Genomic DNA, 20,764 nt, shown 5'->3' with positions numbered 1-20,764 from the left:
TTAACATCTTAATAGGAACATTTTAACTCTATTTACGGGTTATGGTAAATTTTTAGCACATCTGTCAGGTCTATGTTACCTTAAAATAGATGTTGTAATTCAAGACAAGGCAGGCCTATGATTGGTATACCTGTCAGAGCTTTATTAAGCATCATATTTAAGCTTAAGATTTATCTGCCTAAATCTAGATGAGGCAAATTCTTCTGATTATGATCTGACAGTCTGATATTGGACTCAATTATTTTCAGGAACTTTTCACAACAATTTTATTCTGATTCTTGAGTAATGTTAACTCATGCTTCGTGTAACACATGCTTACCTTGGCTTGCTACAGATGAACTACCTTATTATTGAAGAAAATGTGGACAATGATCCCTGCAAGTTTGCTCTAATGAGCCGGGAAACATCAGAGAGAGTCATTTTACAGGCAGCTAATCCAGAAATTCAACAAGCTTGGGTACAGGACATCAACCAGGTTCTGGACACGCAAAGAGATTTCCTAAATGGTATGTACATGATCTTTGCTCTGTTTCACAAACTGTGACACTAAATGGGATTTAGAATCTTCGCGTCTTTGTTTTCTCTATGAGAAAAACATTCAACAACTTCTTTTCATAAGGAAAATCCCAAGGAGAAAACTACAGCCCAGTCTGCCCGTCATTAAGTACTGGATCAGGTGGTATCCACAGAGTACATGGGCAAGAGTCCTCATAATTTACAGCTGGTCTTTGAAAAGAGACCACCTCAGTGCCACTGGTGGGAGGTCTCTGTCCTGCCTGCCAGAACTGCCTGGTGGGAAAGTGAAGAATGGGAAAAGGGCTGGCCAAGCCTGATCTGAACTGCTGTGGCCCTGGAGCCCACCCTGAGAAGCTGATGAAGCCCCATCTTGTATTAAAGACCACAGGTCATTCTGGCCTGGCTTCATTAGCAACATCTTGTGGACTGTTTTTGGCAGCCTGCCGGCTCCCTGCTTAAATAGGTGGTGGGTCCCTGTGCTGTTGCCGTGCGTGTCTCAGTCAAGTTCACGTTCAGGTCTCAAGTCCCTCCATCAGTGATGTGCCTTTGGTGGTACTTCTGTGCAAGATCCCTAAAAAACACTTACCACCTGGTGCTTTCCACGCTGCAGGGAGATTTTTAAATCTAATCCCTTCCCAAGACCATTTTGAAGCCAGGTTGCCATTGTACCTACACCGTATCTTCCACTTACTCAGAGGAAGACTTATCCCCAAGAACCTCCAACTCAACATCACCATGTGCTACAAGCGGAGGGCATGAGATGGGATGAAGGCTGCCTCTCAATCCACCCCCTTATAGGTCCAAACTCTGTGGGGCAGCAGCTGCTTTCAACAAAAAAAAAAAAAAAAAAAAAAAAAAAGAAAGGATAAATAAACATCTGGGCTAGTTTTTCCTAAGAACCATGGGAGCTGTGCATGAACAGGGGCCTTTCCAAAATTTCAGCTTTGCTTTAGGAATGGATTTGGGGTGGTTTGAAATAATATTTCACATTAAAGCTGTGTTTCTTTAAAAAAAAAAAAAAAAAAAAAAAAGCAAACAAACTCACATGATCATTGGAAGTGTATATTTTGAAAGTACAGAGGAATAAAATTCAGGTAACAATTTTAACTTTTTCTTGATCATAACTGGATGAGGGAAAGAGGAGGAACCAAGACTAGTGGGAAAATATAAAAATAGTATCTCTTTTGTTTGTTTGGAAGCAACAAAGTGGGAATCATTACTTTTGATGCTTCCAAAATTGTTTTGTGCTATTAATTTCAAAACAGATTTTTTCTGGAGCTTATATTAGAAAAGAGTTCTATATTTTCAAACTTAATGCATGTTCAATAATGACTCACTTACTTGAATCAAAATGTTTTGGCTTGGCACAATCTTTTAGCTTTTTTGATTTTCAAGTTTTGCTCTTGGTTTTGTGGATTTTCTGTTGCAAAATCTGAAGATGCTCTTTCATTTCACATCAAAACAAAGGTTCCCCTTTTTTCAACATGGAGGTTTTAAAAATTTTAATTTACCTTAGTTTTACTTTTCAGAAGTTAACTGGGAAAGAGTTACATGCAAAAGCTGTTTGTGGCAGAAAACTATGGCTGAGACGAGAAGGGAAATAGTGTTTCATCCATGATTCCAAAACTTGATATTGGGATTTTGTGACTTGGAATAGAAAGGGCCTCATACAACCACTGTAAAATAATTCTTTAAATACATTGGTGACATGAGCAGTCTAATTTCTTCAGTTTGACCAGCTGGTACCAAAACTTGCTGGTTTTGTGTCGGTGCTGTTGGCTTTAAATGAAGGATTATTGGAATAAAAATAAGTTCCACTAATGTTTATCTACAGATTTTTTTTTTTTAAAAAAAAAAACCTTGTGAGAACTCTACAGACATGACTGCAGGGGGTTTCTGTCCCTTCTACATCTTTCCTATGCATTGTTTTAATTTTTTTTATATTCACTCTTATCCCCTCAGGACTTACAGCCCAATGAGCCCCCTTTTCTACTGAAGCATCTTCACAGCCCCTATTTAGCCTATTTTCTGCAAGGTCAGCAAGGAATTTGATGAGTTAGGAACATAATCATCAGTATCTGTAAAGCTAAAAGTAAAAATAGATTTATATTAAAACACAGGCTTAAGGATTTTCTTTAAACCTATAAATAAGATCCAAGAAAATTATATTGTATCCAGTAGAGCCTGTCCAGTCCAGAACAATTTAAGTGGCTTTTAGGATGTAATCTTATTGAGGTTGACTAATCTTTAAATAGGTTCTTTAGCTTTGCATTTCATTAAAGCGGATGTTTTCTGTCTTTAAAATCATATTAAATCCACACTGAGCCAGTGCTGTGTAAACTTAATAACAAGATACTCTCTGTGAATTCTTGCCCAAGCTGTCTCTGATTTTTTCATTTCAACAGGGAAGCCCTAAAGAGTATGGGGCTACATACAAAGCATAGTATTTGCATCCACAGTTCATAAATGTAAAACTTGGTGCAATTACACTATAATATTCAAGCTTTGAATATTTTTCCTTGGAAAAGCAAAAGCTGCTAAGCTTGGGAAACAGACTGTGCACCAAATGATTGGCTATAGTGACTGTTCTTTTCATTTTGCTTTAAGAAGCAAGCTGTAAAGAAAATATGTCACTGAAAGATATATTTCATAAGGAAAATGCCATTGATCTGTACCTTTTCTTTAATCATGTTTTGTGGGGGGTTTTGAGAGAGAAAGAAGCACGCAAGTATGCCGACACTGATTTTTCTAGAAGCTCGTAAGAACACTAACAGATGTTGAACAGGAGGCTGGAAGCCAGGCGTCGCTGAGACAGCTAATGGTAGAATTAGTAGTCACAAGTAAATACCCTTTAAAAGCACTGAGTAGGATAGATTGTTTTGAGATTGATTGAGAAGCATCCATTCAGATCTTATTGCTAAAGCCCTTGCAGCCTAATCTACTGTATATACTAGAAAAATGTCACCATCACCATCAAAATTGTTGCCCAAGTTCTCCCCAGCCTTTCTTCTCCTCTGTGGCTGATCTGCAGTAGGACCAAACCGTTTTCAGCTGCAGTTGAGGTAAGCGAGTGAAACTGGTAGTCACTGTGGCATAAATACAAACCACTTCTGTGACAAGGGTCACTGCAAGGTTTTGGAGCCAAGTAATCTTCCAGATTGCTACAGGTCCATGTTTGTGTTCTTTTGAAGAAAATGGAGATCTGGCATCCTCCTTGATTTTTTTTTTTTTCAGCCTCTTGCTCTTCAGTATTAAGTGATTTGGTGTTGGAGTAGTCCTGCCTTTCTCTGAAAGGGGAATGCTAGAGAGTATGCTGTGTGGTGCTGAGCCTTTTGTTTTTCTTTCCTTTTCCTCTTGTTGGGAGAGACATTCCTTCTGTTGTGGTTCCCTGCCTGGGCTGATGCTGTGACATTATGTCCTCCGTCTGCCTCTTGCTAGACTAGTCTCTCTGCATTCCAGTAGGTTTAGTCTGGTGCATGTACACAGCAGTATTAACCGACTATAAATCATCCATTAAAGCCATATGACATGCAAAAACTAAACCCATAGGTCTGGGGATGGTAGTCTGAGTCTAGCAAATCTGTTTCTTTCCCATTCACTGTGAGTCCCAGCCCTGATCCCTTCTTCTCCAAACACTACAAATTCTTTATTTCTTTACCATCTGGCATTTTCATCCTTTTCCCAGTGTAAGCTCTCTCCATGACTATGAAATACACACTTTCACAAGCAGACTTAAGGCTTATGAAGCTGTTTAATGTTGCTTGTGGGTGTTTCCTGGAGAGGTCTGGACTGCTGGGATTAGCGTCTTTGTGCCGTTTCTACTTCCTCACTTGCTGGTCATTTCCAGCAGTTTACTTGAACCGAAGTAGTTAATATAGAGAGCACATAGACAGCCAAGTTGCAGTGTATCAGTGAAGAGTATTTAGTAGTCACACCGTCTTGGGAATACACAAATGAGACTTACGGGTCTTGACCTGTGTTTTCTGATAATAGAAAAATTCACTGTAAATGAGCTGTGCATCTCTTATTCAGGCTTCCATTTATTTTGACGACAGGATGTGATTAATTTGTGTGATTTCAAAGAAAATGAATGCAATTATGTATGCTATAAATGGCAACTATTTTAGCCCAGTGAGTTGGTTAGAGAAGCAGTATATGGAGTGCTGTGTTCAGTTCACGCACAGTACAACGTAACATGCTTGCATCCTGTCTAGCCATGAATGTGCCGTGTGCTTCCGTGGGTGGCATCTCCTGTCCCTGTTTGGTTTGCAACTTACGTGTCTGATGGAATCACCCCACGCACTCTCTGCAGCCCTTTGCAATGTCATTGAAAGCACATAGCTAATTCTTGTCCTCTTTTGCAGCGCTACAGTCTCCCATAGAGTACCAACGCAAAGAAAGTAGCTCAGCAGTGCTGAGGCCCCAGACCGGTAGGGTCCCTCAGCCCAACAGCAGACCCTATTCTTCTGTTCCAGTAGGGTCTGAGAAGCCTTTGAAGGCTACAAGCCGTAACCCATCTCTCCCACCCCTGAAGATATCTACCTCCAACGGCAGCACAGGGTACGAACACTCACAGCCCGGAGACAAGTATGAACAAAGCAAGGTACTGAGCTCATCTGACAAAACATGATCTCATAGCCCATTTCATATACCATAGACAATCTGTGAAGCTAGCTTTAATTATCAGCTAACCAGGTCAACAGGAATCAACATACTGAAGCAATGGTGTAAAATGTGATTTGGAATCAAACCAAGACTGTGAAAGCTCTGGCATCCAGACGGGTGGCACTTCAGCTGGGAAACGGAGGCAGAGCCTGATCCTGGAGCCTGGAGTGCTGATCCCAGTGTTTTTCAGGGCACTGTGTTTGCAGGCCTGGTGAACTGGATGTCCGTTTGCAGTACTGGCAGCAGCAATATTCAGGCTTCTCTAAAATCCATTAACCACCCATTCCTGGAGAGGTCTACTCTGATGGTACAGAAGAGTTTAGACCCTTTCCCACATAACAGCTCCCAGGGTGCCAGCTGAAGGTATAATTTGGATGCATGTGGACACAAACTACCAAAGAGTCAATAACCATCAGCAGTGTTTGGACCCTGCTGCTGGCTGCAGTTGACCAAAGCCACTTTCCAGTATGACCTCTATTTAAGATCATGAGATGTGTGAGTATTCGTTCAGCTTCTAACGTTGAGCATTCTTGGGTCTTTCCCCCAATTTGGCTCAGCACCAGTCGTTCACATGTAACACCATACAAACAAGAACATGGCTGGGGTGCCGTTGCCAGCAGCTGTGAAATCTGATATGAAATGGGAGGCTGGTTTGTATCAGATCACTGCTGCCTTTCAGATCCTTAAAATTCTTTTCTACCAACGTGAACTTTAAGTGTTTTGTATCTTTTTCCCTGGTATAGTTAGGCTGGAAATGAAGTGGTGAGATTGCTGCTGGAAAAGGCAGGTTCCTCAGCGCCGCCTGCTCACCGGTTTCTGTTGTGTCCGTTTTCACAGACTGATTTGGGAGGGTGCAATGGGACCTCTTCCATGGTGGTGGTTAAAGATTACTATGCACTGAAGGAGGATGAGATCTGTGTGAATCAAGGAGAGGTGGTTCAGATCCTTGCTATCAACCAGCAGAACATGTTCCTGGTGTACCAGCCTGCAAACGACCACTCTCCGGCTGCTGAAGGATGGATCCCTGGCAATATCTTGGCTCCCCTCACTAAATCCACTTCAGATAGTAGCGACGGAAGCATCAAGTAAGTGCCATGTTGGCTTCGCTGGGAGCACTATGTGGATTTTTTGAGGAATAAAAATAAAATAAAAATAAACCCAAATGGTAGGGAATTCCTGCTGATTTTTATCTACAGTGCCGTTGGAACAAGCTGAGTGGTCAATCTGCAGCATCGGGCAGCCATGGTGGATAGCTTGGGTTTTGATTATTTTCATTTTGTGGGATTTTGTTTATACTTTGGAGAGAAATAAAACCATAGATGGTTAAAGATATGTTTTACGTTACACCATTTTACACCAACATGGATCTGCTTGGACTGGACTTATATTTATGTTATATTAAGTTACTAATCTATATATTGGTTATAACAGCATCTAGCAAAAAAAACAAAAAAAAATCCAGGCCCCGTGTTGGACTGAGGTTCGCTTCTCAAGGAGGAGAGATTTTGTTGTCTATGGCAATTTCCTTGTACAGCTTGTATCTTTTTTTTATTTTGTTTTGTTTTGGTTTGTTTTTTTTCTTTGCAGTAGCTTTTGTAATATATTTTTTTTGGTTTGCAAGACCCCCATCCAATTACATTCCTGTATAAAGTATTTTGCACTATTTAAAAAAAAAAAAAAAAGAAACAAACTCATATTGATGAAGTCAGGTTGTGCAATATAATGGATAGTCGCAATGTTCACCATTGTACCTGTAATGTAACTAATTTTAAATGTACTATTTTAAATATGTAAAATAAATTTTCACCATGAGCATGTTTTAATGAGGTAAAAGAACTAGTATGACCATTTTTTGGTTTGGGGTTTCTTTTTTGTTTATAACATTTTGTTGCTTATTTAACAAATGTGTGGATATATATTTTTCTTTTCTGATTTTTAGAAATTTGTCAGTCTGAAATGACTATTGCAAGAAAGTGGGTTTTTTGGTATTAAATACAGAAGGTACAACCCTCCTTTAGTAATACCTGTTGATTTCTTTTAAATTTAATTTTTTAACATTTAAAATGACTAGATGGTAATATATGACGTATGCTACAAATTGTGTTACCTTACCCAAGTACTTTGAGGCTCAGAATTGAACACAAGGAAAGATTTTGTGACAGATCCACTGAAAATAATAATTTGATCTCTGCTGCAGCTTCAGTTAAGAGAAATGATGACTATACCTGTCAGTCAGCAATGAATGCTACTGTGAATTGCATGTTAAGCCAAAGGAATTGCTTAGCATGTCTCTTGCACATCCGCTGGGTTCCTCTCTAACCACAAGATGCAACCACGTGCCCTTAGATTCATCCATGGCACCAGGCTTCTGGTGAAGACTCTGATTTCATGGCAGCTGTACAGTCAAATTCTGCATCAAATTATGTAGTTGGATGAATTGTGGCCAGGAAGGCGTAAGAAAATTGAAAGACACACTCGTTGCACTTCTCTTTTTCTCACTGCAGTGAGATTTAAAGTCTTAAATCATGTTTTCAGACTCAAACAGCTGAAACAAAAAAAAAAGATGCCTGAATAATAGAAGATCTATGGGTAAAAAATTACCTCGAGCTGGTGTTGTCTTCAGCCCTGTCTGGTCTGTCAGATCATATTGACTAATTAGTATCAGTATTAAAACTGTTTTTTTGTTGACAAATACTGTACACAAAATATGTGATTGATCCAGCAGTGTATTATTCACCAATACGTCAGGGAGTCACGTCATCAGCCACGTCCTTGACTCTTACCATATCTTAAAGGAAAACGTAACAGTCCTGAAGTGTTGGCTAACTTCCCCTGCTCTGCACATCTAATTTGAACCTCCTCCAGAAACGCTCAGATATCAGCCAGCATTTACAGTCTGGCTGGGACGTGCAGGGTGCTCTGGTGCTCCCTGTGCTCATACACAACTGCCCATGCCAGCTGTTTGCAGTGGAGACACCGATCCTGGTTGCAAAAACAGTTGATACGACCCAGTTCAGTCTTGTGTCAGTGGCAGCCAGCTGCTGGGAGGCTGTTAGTTTACTTTTTTTTTTTTTTTTTTTAAATTTGAGCTATTGTACAGCTCCCATCAGGTGCTGAAGTATAACCAAAAAATGCTTTAGGAATCAGACGTAGTGTTCATGGGGGAGCATCGGCTGTGTGGGGCACCCTTTGAGTCCTACTTTGCTAACATACTGCGTTTTATTGGCATCGCAGGTGATCGTTGGATTACACACAGCTTGCTTTGTAAAATGTATCAAGGTACTGTAGACATGACATGTGCCAAACATTGGGCTTAAACATGCAAATCAAATTTGCATGACTTAAAGGTGGGCAGATGCTTTGAACCTGGATCCCAGCTCATCACACTGCTGTTTTGAGAGCTTTTTGCTTTGGACAACATACCCCCTTCCCAAATCTGCCCCCCCCCGCCAAACCCGTCCACTATTTAAACCAAGTGAAATCCATATTAAGAACTGTTTTGGCTTTTTCTTAATTTTTTATGTCTGCTTTGATACGCAATTTCTGTTGTCAACACAGCATTGCTCTTACAAATGGTGACGAGGTTTATGATTATTTTTTTCCAAGAGTAAGGTCATAGGAGCAGTAATGAGGGAAGAAAAATGTACTGGAAATCGTGCCCAAAACCGTGGACTGACTGATGTCCTCTCTAACTGGATTGGCAAAATCAAATGGGAAATTCTTGGTCTTGAGAGGCACAGCAGATCTTGTCATTTTTGGAAATGACTTCTCTCTTGGAAAGTCAATGATGTAGCTCCTATTTGTTGAGCTATTCGTGTTCTGAGCAACATGTAGGGAGCAACACCTTGAATTTGTTTTTTTGTTTGTTGTTTTTTTTTTTTAATTTGTTGTATTGAGTAATCTATTAAGACAGTTCCCGTGTATTTACGTTTGTTTAACTGCTCTTAACCAACAAGACTGAGGACCAAATTGACATTTTAACTGTAGCAAAAATATAATAAATTTCTATTTGTGGCAATGCAAGACAAAGTCCCTGAAACCAGATGACCAAGTTCTAGTTGCCTGCTTCCATCATGGACATTTTTTTCCTTCTCCATGCATTTAAACAGCAAGTGTGGCACAACATCTGCTTTGCAGATCTGTTTGGTTTGATTTTTAACTTCCACTCTCATTGCTCAGATTAAGATAGGCATATTGCCGGTGGCTTTCACCTTCTAGAGAATTGCAATAATCACAAATGTGGATGCTGGTTCCCCTTTCCAAATCTTTCCTTCCTGCTATGATTTGCCGTTTGATTGCTGCGTTTTTTGGTACAACAGGAAGTCATGTTCATGGCATACCCTGCGCATGAGAAAGCGGGCGGAAAAGGAGAGCAGTGGCAAAAATGAAGCCAATGGGCCACGTAAATCCAAGGATATTCTGGGGAACAAAGTCTCTGTTAAAGTGAGTAAGGCCATCTGAAAGCTGTGTGCTGCTCTCCTGCTTCCCATCCTTTTCACCCCCTATAGCATCCTCTCCTGAGAGAGGGAGGGGGCGGCAGTTTTGGGTTTGTTTTTTGGTGGGTTTTTTTGTTGTTTGTTTGTTTTTTCCACTTTAGCTATGGTTTTGGGGTTTTTTTCTTTTTTTTTTTTAGTATCCATTTTAGCAGGATTTTTGCATGCAAGATAAAATGCAGGCCTTTGTTTTTAATTTTCTTTTTCCTGGCATCCAACATGCAAGTAAGTAAACTTCATTAAAAAACCAATTACATATATGGTTAAATAACTGTTCTTAAAATTGAGACGATAGTGATTTACTGACCTAGCCCAATCTGCAGCTCCATCAGAGCCACTGCAGCAGTGAAAAAGCCACTGGGTGAACCAGTGGCCTTAATGAAGTTGATGAGTTTTCCTTAGGCCAGTATTTCACCACATCTTAAGATAAGGGGTTCTCAACCTTAAGATGCTTAAAGTTTTTGGTCTGGGGAGATGGTCTCAATGACCTTTTTCTTGCCAAATTATCAGACCGGGCAGAAATGCTGCCTCTGTCTTGCCAGGAGAGGGTCTTGCCGTGTGTCTGTGTGTGTGTGTGTGTGTGTCTGTGTCTGTCTCTCTCTCTCTGAGATCTCCCAGTATGGAAAAGGTTGAGAACTGTGGGGTTAAGCTCCATCTTCTGCTCTGGGTGCCTGACTACTATGCTCCAATTCAGAGGATCCATCCCTATAAACCGACCATGAGGCCTGCTCAGGACTAATCTGGGGCTTTCCCTCCCAACAGAGGCAAGCAAACACTCGTTGTGATTTTAACACAACCAAAGCCCAGCCTTGATTCAGGAAAGCACTTGAGCACGTCCTTTGGATCCACCTCTCTCCAGGAGAGCCCGTGATTAAGTGTTTTCCTTTGCAGAGGCTTTCTGTCTTGTAAGCCTAGTGAAATAGCCATGGCATGTGCAAAGGGAGGAACCCTGACACTGCAGCCCGGGCACCCCTCGCCCCCGCTGCGCAGCCACCCTGCAGCCGAGCCGTCGGGCCGGGAAGGACTGGGGCCGAGGGAAGCGGTTGCCCCAGCATGGTGGCCGCAGTTCTTCTTCCTGTCGCTTCCTCGCTGTTTTTACTACCTGAACGACTTGCAGAACCACTGCCTCTTCTTTGGCAAAAGCATGGCTTTGCCTTCGCTTTCCCTGTTTTGTTATTGGTTTGGGTTTTGTTTGGTTTTTTAGAGCATTTTCTGTACTGTTACCTATTTCCATGCTGCTCACAACTCCTGTGCTGCTCTGCCCTGTCTAACCAATCTCTCTTCTAATCTCTTGTTCTCTTTCTTCCTCTTCACGCTGCCAAACAAGGAGACAAACAGCTCAGAGGAATCAGAGTGTGATGACCTTGACCCCAATACTAGCATGGAGGTAGAGACAATCATCCTTGTGATTATTTTTTTGTTTCCAAGAACCTGTGCCTGTTTTGAAATGCCTTTGCTGAAAGGGGAGCTGGTGGGTCTGTATCGCTCATGGACATACATGCCAATCAGGTGTGAGTCACACAAAGCGCCAATTCTGGTTTTGACAAGCGTTGAACTGGAGTTTGGGCTGCCTTTGTGGTGGGAGCAGTGGAGGAAGCTGAGGAAAAAGCTCCTGCTGAGCTGGAGGCTCACATAGCCATCCTCCTGTAGCTGTTTCCCACCTGGGACGTCATTCAATGAAACAATAATGCATGCATGTCAACTGCTGATAAACATAGCAGCTTTCTATATTGAAAACACCCCTTGTCCTGGAAATACGTGCTGAGCTGCTAGTCAGGCTTGTGTTATATAAATCACTGGAGCAAATGTTGTTGCACCACAACTAGTGCTTTAAATTATCTAGAAGATGAGAAAAGACAAAGTTTCTTTTTTGTCCTAGCAGACTGGGAAATTGCATTTCTATAAAGGTACTGAAGGAGACTGGTAAAACTGGTTGCCTGAATGTATTTGTATCACAGACAAGGCTGATGCAGACAGGGGGACCCAGATTATGATACATTACACTACTCTCTTTCCAGTGTGAGGCCACCAATTCTAGTGGAGTTACCAATACATGCCTTGTTGAGAGAGCCTGAAGGAGCTTAATATCATAAGAAGTTATATATCTGGTTCTCCTCAATTAACATCTTGCAGGACCCATTCTTTTTCTGTGTATAGTGACCACAGCAAGCGTTTGTACACATTGTACCAAGGTTGAAAGAGCTTCCTACTGAAACAGGCAAGGACATGGTTCAGAGAGAGATTTTGTAGAGATGACAGGGCAGGCTGTTGGAGGACAGGGATATCTGTCTTCTAGGAGATCTCCAGGATGCTGTTAGCCAGGCTGCACTATAAATATCCTGCAAAAAGAAAGCTGATCTTTCTCCTGGAGGGGAAAAAAAAAGAAAAAAGAGGGAGAAGTGTATTGAGATGCACCACCTCAGCTATTAACCTGAAGGCTCTCTTCTACTTAAATTGTGTTGGTGCAAATAAGCACATCTTTGAGAAGATGTCTACTAAAGGAAAGCTTTTGACCTGGCTGACGTCCTGGAGATTGAATGGTCCTTACCTCTAAGGCTGTATTATTCTGGGGAGTGTGTTTGCATTTTCAAAGGGCGTTTTGTCAATCACAGGTAACAACTAGAAGTATCTGTATTTGTTACAAGGCAGTTCCTGGTTATTGCATGTAAGTCTGTGTAAGCTCTAGATCACTGAAAGTTGCCCTCTGGAGTACAAGGTGTCTGAGATACAGGTGTACGGTACAGAGCTGGGTGAGAATTGCCATCCTTTTTGCAGAGGATTTCTGTGTTTTGACTTTGTTCAACAGCGGGAAAACCACGTGTTTTAAAACTTTCAGTGGAAGGTATCCAAGTCGTTACACTGTCATCATTTCTAGTTAGTCCTAGCATACTCCACATGGGTCTCTTTGTTTGATTTGGGTTTTTTGCCATGGTCCAGTCTACTCATCTTGCCTGCCTCTCTGAAGTTGAGGAGATAAAAGCCTTTCTATTTAAACCAAAAGACACTATTGTGAATTCTTAGCTATGGAATGAATCTGCTATTGGGGAGTAACTATGTGCCTGGTATGTGACTTGATTTACTCTCAGAAACCCCCTTCTGCATCTCCCAGGTCACTTACTGGAGGGGACTGTCACCGTGCTGCACTGCAGTCCCCAGGAGCCACGGTGTTCCTTGTGGCTTGAAAAGCTCAAGTCTGCTTCTAAGCAAAACTCTTTGGGGCTGAGCAAATGTTTAAAATGGCACATAAATTAAGAGTGCAATTGTGGAGGTGGCTTACTAAGGCCACACCGCCCTGCAAGGAGCAGTATGGCCCTCGCTTCATGCTGATTTTAGTGCATCTGCAGTCTGGAGTGAGTGGGGTCGGCTTGTTGGTCTGGCTAAGAAATATTGAGCGGGGGAGGGATTGCTGATACCCAGTAAAAACTAAACAAAATCATCCAGAGGGAGCAGAACAAGGGTGGGCCCATAAAATGCTCATGAAACCCTAGAAGAGGCCATGGGGAAGTCTAGTCTGTAAATGTCTGACATATTCACTACTGGAAGCCACAGTTGTTCTCCCTTTTCCGTCATTATGAGTGTTTTGATGCTCCTTTTCAAATGTGTTATGAGAAATTAATTATGTTAAGGCCTTGGGAGCTGAAGTGTCTTCTGTTAAAAACAGAAGCACGCAAGCTACTTCCACCACCAGAGCCTGGTTCAGGGCTTCATTAGTCTTTTAGGCTTTGTGTCCTAGGTTTAAACAATTGTTAAACAGCTGTGCCAGCCCTCCACCCCAACCTGTGTGCGCAGTGAAAATCAGCATCTCCCCTGGTTTTCCTTTCCCTAATCTGCGTGGTAGGTCCCAGTGGAGCCGATGGTGAGCTCCCCGGGGGGAGCTGGAGACAGCGTGACTGGCTGCCCGCGGGGAGGGAAGACCTTGTCCTCCCACCTGGCTCAGCTTGTGATGGATCTTATGGACACTGGGAGCGCTGGTGGGAGATCTGTATCCTGGCCATGAACATTCAGAGGTGCATGAGGCCCTACCTGTGTCATTAAGGCGGAGTCGTCTGTAGCTATTATTACAGCCAGTAATAACAGGGCAAGTCACCTGGCTTCTGTTATAGGACTGACACCCCTGACATCCCTTTCCTCCCACCATGCATGAGAATGTGCACCCAGTGCTGGAATAGAGAGGGTAGTCTCTAAATGCAAAACAGACATATTAATCACTTGGGAATGTCAGTGTAGTTTACCTCCAACCTACTCACTGTGCAAGAAGTCAGTAAGCTGGTCGTAGTAGCCATGAAGTCCCCACAACTACTGTGGTCTTTCAGATCTAGCTTTGCATGCTATTTATAAAATATCATCTATCCATTCAGTAGATTCGAGATTTCTGAAGCACTTTGCCTTTGTTTCAAGGGGACAGATAGACAGAAAGAAATGTGGAGAAAATACACAGTGAGAGCGGGAAACTGAAATTCTGGGCGACTCTTTAAAAGAGCTAAAATGCCATTATTGTGTTTTGCCCACACAGGGAGATGCTGGCCCTGGAGAACTTTCCATTTGCCTTAAATTTGACTAGAAATAGTATCTCTGGTGGCTGCTTCTTTTCTCTTTTTTTATTAATATGTAATGAAAGTGCGTAAGGATGGAAATTAAATTTTGGGGGGTTCCCCCTAGTTTTATGCTTTGTGGTGTTGTTTCACAAAACAGAAGGTACAAACTCACCTGGTAGGCACGTGAATGTAGGAGCAGGCACTTAAGGAGCATGTCTAGCCACGTGAGGGATACGAGTAACCTATATTTAAGAAAGATCGGAGACTCCCTTTCCACATGTCTGTAGCTAATTGCACAGGGACAGGCAACTCCACTTCTGAGAAGAAGGTGTATGCCCTTGTGAATCAGTAAATATCCACACCCAAGTCTGGGGTCCTGGACAATGATGCAACTAATTGTCCTACAATCCTGTGTTGTAATATCTCATGGGGTTTCGATATTGCTAAAGGGGTCATAAGTCAACTGTGCAGATGCCGTCGGGCTGCTTCTCTTGTCTAAGTGAATGTCCTTCCAGCAGTCAGAAGACCTCTCTGACCTAAACATCACTAAATTCAGCAGCAGCTCTGCCAGGCTTTGGGGTGGACCTCACATGTAGGGATCTGACATGGCTCCAGACGTCTTGTTGTGCACAGCATGACTCCAACTGCAGTGTGTTACACATAATTCTGACCAACGCACAACTGTCACCGAGTGTCTAGTATTTCTTCCAGTTTCTTAGCTGTGCAAAGGAGAGATGAAGTCCAGGCCCACCCCATGTCAGTGGAAGTGCCACGATTAGATTAGTGAGCTGGGCTATTGCCAAGGTACGTAAGTTGGGCTTCATAATCTTTTTTTTTTCAGCTATGACATTTTAGCATGTTAAGAACTACTCAGAGACACTTACAGTGCGATAAGCACTAGGAGACATCCTGTAGGGAAGACTATTGTGTTAGCACCCCCATAGTCCAAGTGGTTGAGCAAAGCAATGGTTTGGGGGATACAGCACTGGCTCCAAGTCAACACACAGCTCAGGCCGAGAATTCCCAAGTGCTTTAGGCAAATGCCTTTACCCTCTGCTTTGAGTTGTCCGTCTCCAGAGCAGATTTGACGTACTCTCTTGGCGAGATCTTGTACAACACTGGTTAAGAAAGCCTTTCCTGGCCTGTTATCACAGTGTGAAGGAATACAATCCTGAGAACCTCCCGTGTTTCCCTGGGGTGGCCTCCATGGGCGACACCACTGTCCTGCTGCCCTGAGTGGCCAGGGATTGCTGAGACTGACCAGGAAGGTGGCTCATCAGGCGTGGCATAGCCTGAGCTGGCAGCACAGACGCAGTGGTTTAGCTTTTGGAAGAGGAAGACGAGACCTGCGGGAAGGAGGTAGAGTGCTACAACATGTGTCTGGAGTACCAGAGAAATCCCGCAGCCACAGCCGGTGAAGCACACCAGCCATTAGGGCCTCACAGCAAGAGCATGATGAGGGCAAAAGGACTTCTGCTTTGCATGGATGCATCTACAACAGTCAGCATCCCTTGTGGCTTCTCCATCAGTCTCAAAGGCAGCTGAGCCCACCCATGCTGGGTACCAAAAGGCATCCTCCATCCCCACCAAAAGGCTGATGCCATGGGACATTTCATCAGCTACCATTTTCCCATTTTAAATTTTGTTTTTCCTCCGATAGGATCCTTATTTCCTCCTTTTATCAAGAAATTTCTCTTATTAATTTTTTTATTTTTTATCAGAGGGGAAGCTGGTGACGCTGTGAGCTTGTCCCCCCAAAACTCAAAGTAAAAGCTGACCCTGTCAGATACAGATTGATAGATCTTTTCCTACAAATTAGAGTTGGCTTAATTCCTCTGTAACTCATTTCATTTTTTTCTGAGAATCTTTTTTTTTTTTTTTTGGAGTGACGGAGCAAGGAACTTGCCGCTGACTCTGCTACCAGCATGTGCAAATGCGTCAATATTTTATTTTAACTCAGTGAGCAAGAAGTGCCACGAAGTGTTTGCAAAATGCTGAGTTGCTTGTCTTGGAGTAAACGTGCCCTCTACTGTTTAGATAAAGCATGGATCTTATTACAGAGGGCTTGGTTTGCAGTCTAGCCTTATGCTCTGGGAGAAAAAAAAATAGTCTTACTCCTGTTTTTGATGCAACCTCTTAAAATGGAACGGAAATGTGGCACTGGAAAAATCTGGGTATCTGCTGGGCCCTTCTTTGCATTCTGTGTGTTGAGCTAGGCTTGAGCCTCCTCCAGGGAGCCGGGTTGGGCACGGTGAGGACAGCTCTGACAGGGAGAAGCAAGCTCTGGCCAAGGCGAGAAGCCCTCGCAGGCAGCCGAGCTGCGCTTGCCGAGCATTTCAGGACCGGCCGCTGGCCTTGCAGAACGGTTTCTTGCTCCCTGCCAGATACAGCATGTGTGCACAAATGAAAGATTAGCTCTTGCTAGGAATTAGGGCAGTCGGAGTCACTTTGCAAGTGGAGCCACTGCTGCAGATGCCTTTCTATCTTTGTCACACGAGCTTAGCAAACCAGGAATAAAGTGGCCGAGTACTGCAGAATACTGGGTTGCTGGATGCAGCACCTATTTCTAAAGTCTGACTGTTACACTAAGTTACACTGATCACTTGGATCTAAGTCATTTAGATCCCTGCAGGTCCTCAAAGGCATTCAAGTATACACTCCACATGCCTTTCTTGGTCTGAGCCCTGAAACATAGCAGGCTGCAGGAGGGAGAAGCAACATCTACTTCTGGCTTTTTTATTGAATAACCCTGATGCATCCTCCCATTTCTTTATCTCATCCCCTTCCCTTCCAGCTCCCTGTCTTTGCCTGGACAGCGTTAGATCCCACATAGCTTGAGCAGAGGCCATTTCATGGTCTGACTTTGTCACCTTGTGTGAGGTTTCCATTTTCAGCCATCATTGTATGGGAAACAGAAACTCTCCTGGCTGCAGAGGGAGCGTTACAAGTTTTCACCTACCCTGGATCAGGCTACAGGTATTTCATCTAAAGGAAAAAAATAAATCTATCTCATTTCATCTAAGTTTATGTTCCTAGGAGAAGGAGCCAGCTGTGTTTCTTACCTGAGGAGTAACTGCACTACCAACTAAGTTTCATCCCTTAGGGTTTGTGTTTGCCTGGTGTGGACTGACGCTGAAGATGGTGTGAGAAATGTTGTGTTGTGTAGATCCACCCCCATGCTTCCTATCACTCACAGGCCAGATTGGCAGCCACAGTGGCGCAAGTTGTGTTTGCTGGGATTTCTTCAGGGAGCCCTTGTCAGCGTGAGACCCCAGGTCGCCTTCCCCTGCTCATGGCCACTGTGGCCAGGGATGCTTGGCTGAGGGCTGGGCTGTGAGATCCTCATTCAAACCTCTACAGACTGAGTAGGGTTTCAGGACTGAGCCTCATGTTGCTCTTCAGAGAGAAGAAAAGTAAAACTCCACAAAAGCCACATAACCAGCAGGGTTTTTTTCCACCTGGTAATCATAAAGCATTGCAGAGCATTCCCTGAGGGATTGCTGCACAGAAGCCAGGACTCCTGCCTCACCACGGCAAACACCACTGCTGCCCTTTGGCTCGTGTGGGAGCTCCCTGGGAGAAGCAGGGGCTCTAAAAAGGGGGAAAACGTGCTGGAGAGGGTGGTCTTTCACATTCTTTTCTCTGAGGGAGAAGTCCCTTGGATTTGGAGCCCACTGTGTTGCCCAGGCGAGCATCTCTGGCAGCATCATGCGCTGCGGGTGCAGCACGCTGGCCTCCGAGCCTCGGCAGCTGCAGGGGAGCTGCACCCCCTGCCCGTAATCCCCATTTCAGTGCACGGCACCTCGCCGGCTCATCAGCAGCCTGGCCCAGGCCCCTCTCCAGCAGGGATTTCCGCTCTTCAGAGCAACGTGGCCTGGCTTTCGTCCCTCTGCAAAAGCCCTGAGAAAGAGGAAGAGAATTGGGAAGAGTTACTTGCCTGGATTTTGACAGCCTTTCCAGCTTTTTGCACGCACCATCATTTTCAAGGGGCTGCGGGAGGTGCTTGGCAAGTCCATCCATAAGGGAAACCAGCCCTGTCACCGGCACGGGGCTGTGCGGGCAAGTGGTACGTGAGCTCCCGTCCTCCGAGGGCGGCAGGGCCATGCTCTGCAGCCCTCCTCTCCACCCATGGGGCTTAAAAACCTATTTGGCGAATGAAGAAATAATCTCCAAAAGTCTTTCACTTAATCTAGAAGGACTCTGTGGAGTCTGTCATCTCCTGCCATCTGCCCACAGCCTGCAGGGAGGCAGCAAACCTCCGGGGCCTGGGTACAGAGCTGGCTTCTGGCCACAGATCTGGCTGTGAACCTTTGCTTTCCTATTTCTGCCCTTCTCACCCCATCATTTGACCAAGTAGACCAAATCCCGTTCCCTAATTAAGTGATATATTAAATCACTTTGGTAGCACTTAAACATTCTCGTGCAAACAGGTTTTTATTTTTGTCTAAGCTTACAGCAGGCAAAAGCTGTGATGTGGCTGCAGAGGTGTTGTTAGGTTAACATCTTATTAATTAACAGATGAAGTTTTAGCAAAGGAAAGGTAAATTTTACCCATAAACTCTTCCAATATTATCTAGCAGTGGTAATTTTCTTTCTGATATTCCCATGGTGAGGCAAGGGAAAAAATATTGGTAAGGCAATTATAAATGATTGTGCTTTGGAAGCCATTAGAAGTGTAGCATTATTTATTTATAGCTATAGCCATTACATTCATCATTGTATCTGCATCTTCTAATGAATTCTTTGGAGTTACAAAATTAGTATAAAGCATTAGGAGCGCGTCTTTCTCCTGTTCTCTAATTTTACAAGGATGGAAATCAGTGAATAATAAGGGAATTTAGTGCATGCTGCAGGGAAGGAAGGGGAGAACTTTGAAGAATAGATGTGTATTCAGCTAAGCCAAAAACTACAAAAAGGAAGATGTATGTGCAAATGAGCTGATGCCTGTGGTCACTCAGCTGATAAGTAGATAGTCCCACTGAGTCAAAAGTGGCAAGTGATGATTATCCACAGAACAGCTTTTTCTTCCTTTGCTGTGTTGTGTGAGCAATACAACTTAATCACAAAGTTCCATCCTTCCTTTTCCACATGCACAGGTTGGAGAGATGTTCTTCTTCAGCTAGTACCCTCTTGTGCCCCAATTTCTTCCTGGCTGTGGGACTGAGGGGGCCATATGTGGGTCCTGGACCCTGCAGAGCATCAACTGCTGCCTCCGAGCCCCTCACCCTCTCGGAGGCTCCCAGGGTGGGTGGCCAGAGGTCCATGCCCTGGCATCTGTACCCAGATGCACCCTTCAGATGGGGCTTTGTTCTTCCAAAGCAAAACCAGGGCTTGGAGGTGCAGCCAGGAGGAGGAAAACCTGACACAGGTCCCAGAGATCCTGGCTGGCTCTCACCTGCTCAGGCTCCTGCCTGCCGAGCTGAGCCATGCTGTCCTACTGCAGGGGTGGCACGCTCTCCTGCACCCTCCCCACCACAGAGGCATCCCCAACATGGCTTTAAAAAATAAGAAGCCCTAATTATAGCAATAAAGAGTCCTCTCCAGGGATGTAGGCAGAGGTTGGCTCCTCTCAGAATACTGGGAATGAAACATTTGGAAGCTCAGTGCTCTTGGGAGCATGTGAGAATCCAGACCATCACACTTTTGCCCACCAGGTACAGACCTTTAGGGCTGACTGGCTACATGGTAGGGACTGAAACCTGCTTTGCCCACAAGCAGCAGCCCCTACTCGTTTCTGGAGTGCAGAGTGTAAAGCACTGGCACGGACTGGTTGTTTCAGCCAGTACCATGAACATTGTGTTCTCTGTAGATGTTGCCGAAGGATCAAATTCTGCCTATTGCCAGGACAAAGGATAGTCTCAGTCTCAGACAGAGGGGAATTTGTTGATGTAAGGTATGTTTGTATAGGGAAAAAATGCACCTTTGTGAGTGGCGAGTCCATGTTATGCTTGATTTGTTTGGGCTTTCTGGTGGTGATAGGGAAAGCAGACCCTGAGGTCTCAGTGCTGGTGCCAGAGGTTTGCCTGGGGCTACGAAGAAGGGTTATGAAACCAAAATGAGCCTGCATATACTCAAGTGCCTCTTTGAATGGCACTCTGAGCCATTCACCTTGGAAAACTATTTATAAATACAAAATATAAATATAAATCTTGAAGATGTATCTGTGTTGTTTTGAAGGGTTATTGCTTCTGCCTCATGGCCTGGTTTCTGAGCCTCTGCAAAAACTCCCATCAGCTTTGTCAGGCCATGAATTAGGTCACTGCTTCATTGGCATCTTCCAAAATAACTCTGAAATAGATAGTAACAAAGATATTTAAGGCAACATAAACCACACGGGTGTTTGTGGTGCTTGATATCAAATTATTAGTTTGAATTTGGATGACAAGGCCTTATGAGATTATTAAAACATTTAATGAGGCTAAAACATCTATACTGTTGTACATCACTATGAAGTTAGGGTTGATGCTGCACGTAAGAACTTAGTGGCATTGTCTTTGCTTTTCCCAACTTTGCTTCCAGGTTTACATGAGGTAATTGGCATATATAAGCCAGGGA

The 20,764-nt window shown here is 43.7% G+C and overlaps 1 protein-coding gene across 10 annotated transcripts in view; it reads left to right on the top strand.

The window, feature by feature from the left end:
* The window catches only part of KALRN (kalirin RhoGEF kinase), a 523,685-nt gene that overhangs the window by 487,488 nt on the left and 15,433 nt on the right, over positions 1–20,764 (top strand). For 7 of the 10 annotated variants that reach the window (XM_042784358.1, XM_042784355.1, XM_042784351.1 and 4 more), the window contains 5 exons: positions 335–506; positions 4,881–5,119; positions 6,019–6,266; positions 9,501–9,624; positions 11,002–11,061. In XM_042784358.1, coding sequence (XP_042640292.1) covers positions 335–506; positions 4,881–5,119; positions 6,019–6,266; positions 9,501–9,624; positions 11,002–11,061 — 843 coding nt within the window. Of the gene's footprint in view, positions 1–334; positions 507–4,880; positions 5,120–6,018; positions 6,267–8,415; positions 8,461–9,500; positions 9,625–11,001; positions 11,062–20,764 lie in introns of those variants that run through there. The other 3 variants (XM_042784356.1, XM_042784357.1, XM_042784353.1) reach the window with 3 other exon arrangements.

Source organism: Tyto alba, unplaced genomic scaffold, assembly GCF_018691265.1.
Source record: "Tyto alba isolate M040663 unplaced genomic scaffold, T.alba_DEE_v4.0 Super-Scaffold_7, whole genome shotgun sequence".
Classification (NCBI taxonomy): Eukaryota; Metazoa; Chordata; class Aves; order Strigiformes; family Tytonidae; genus Tyto; species Tyto alba.
This window is presented reverse-complemented; position numbering and strand designations above follow the sequence as displayed.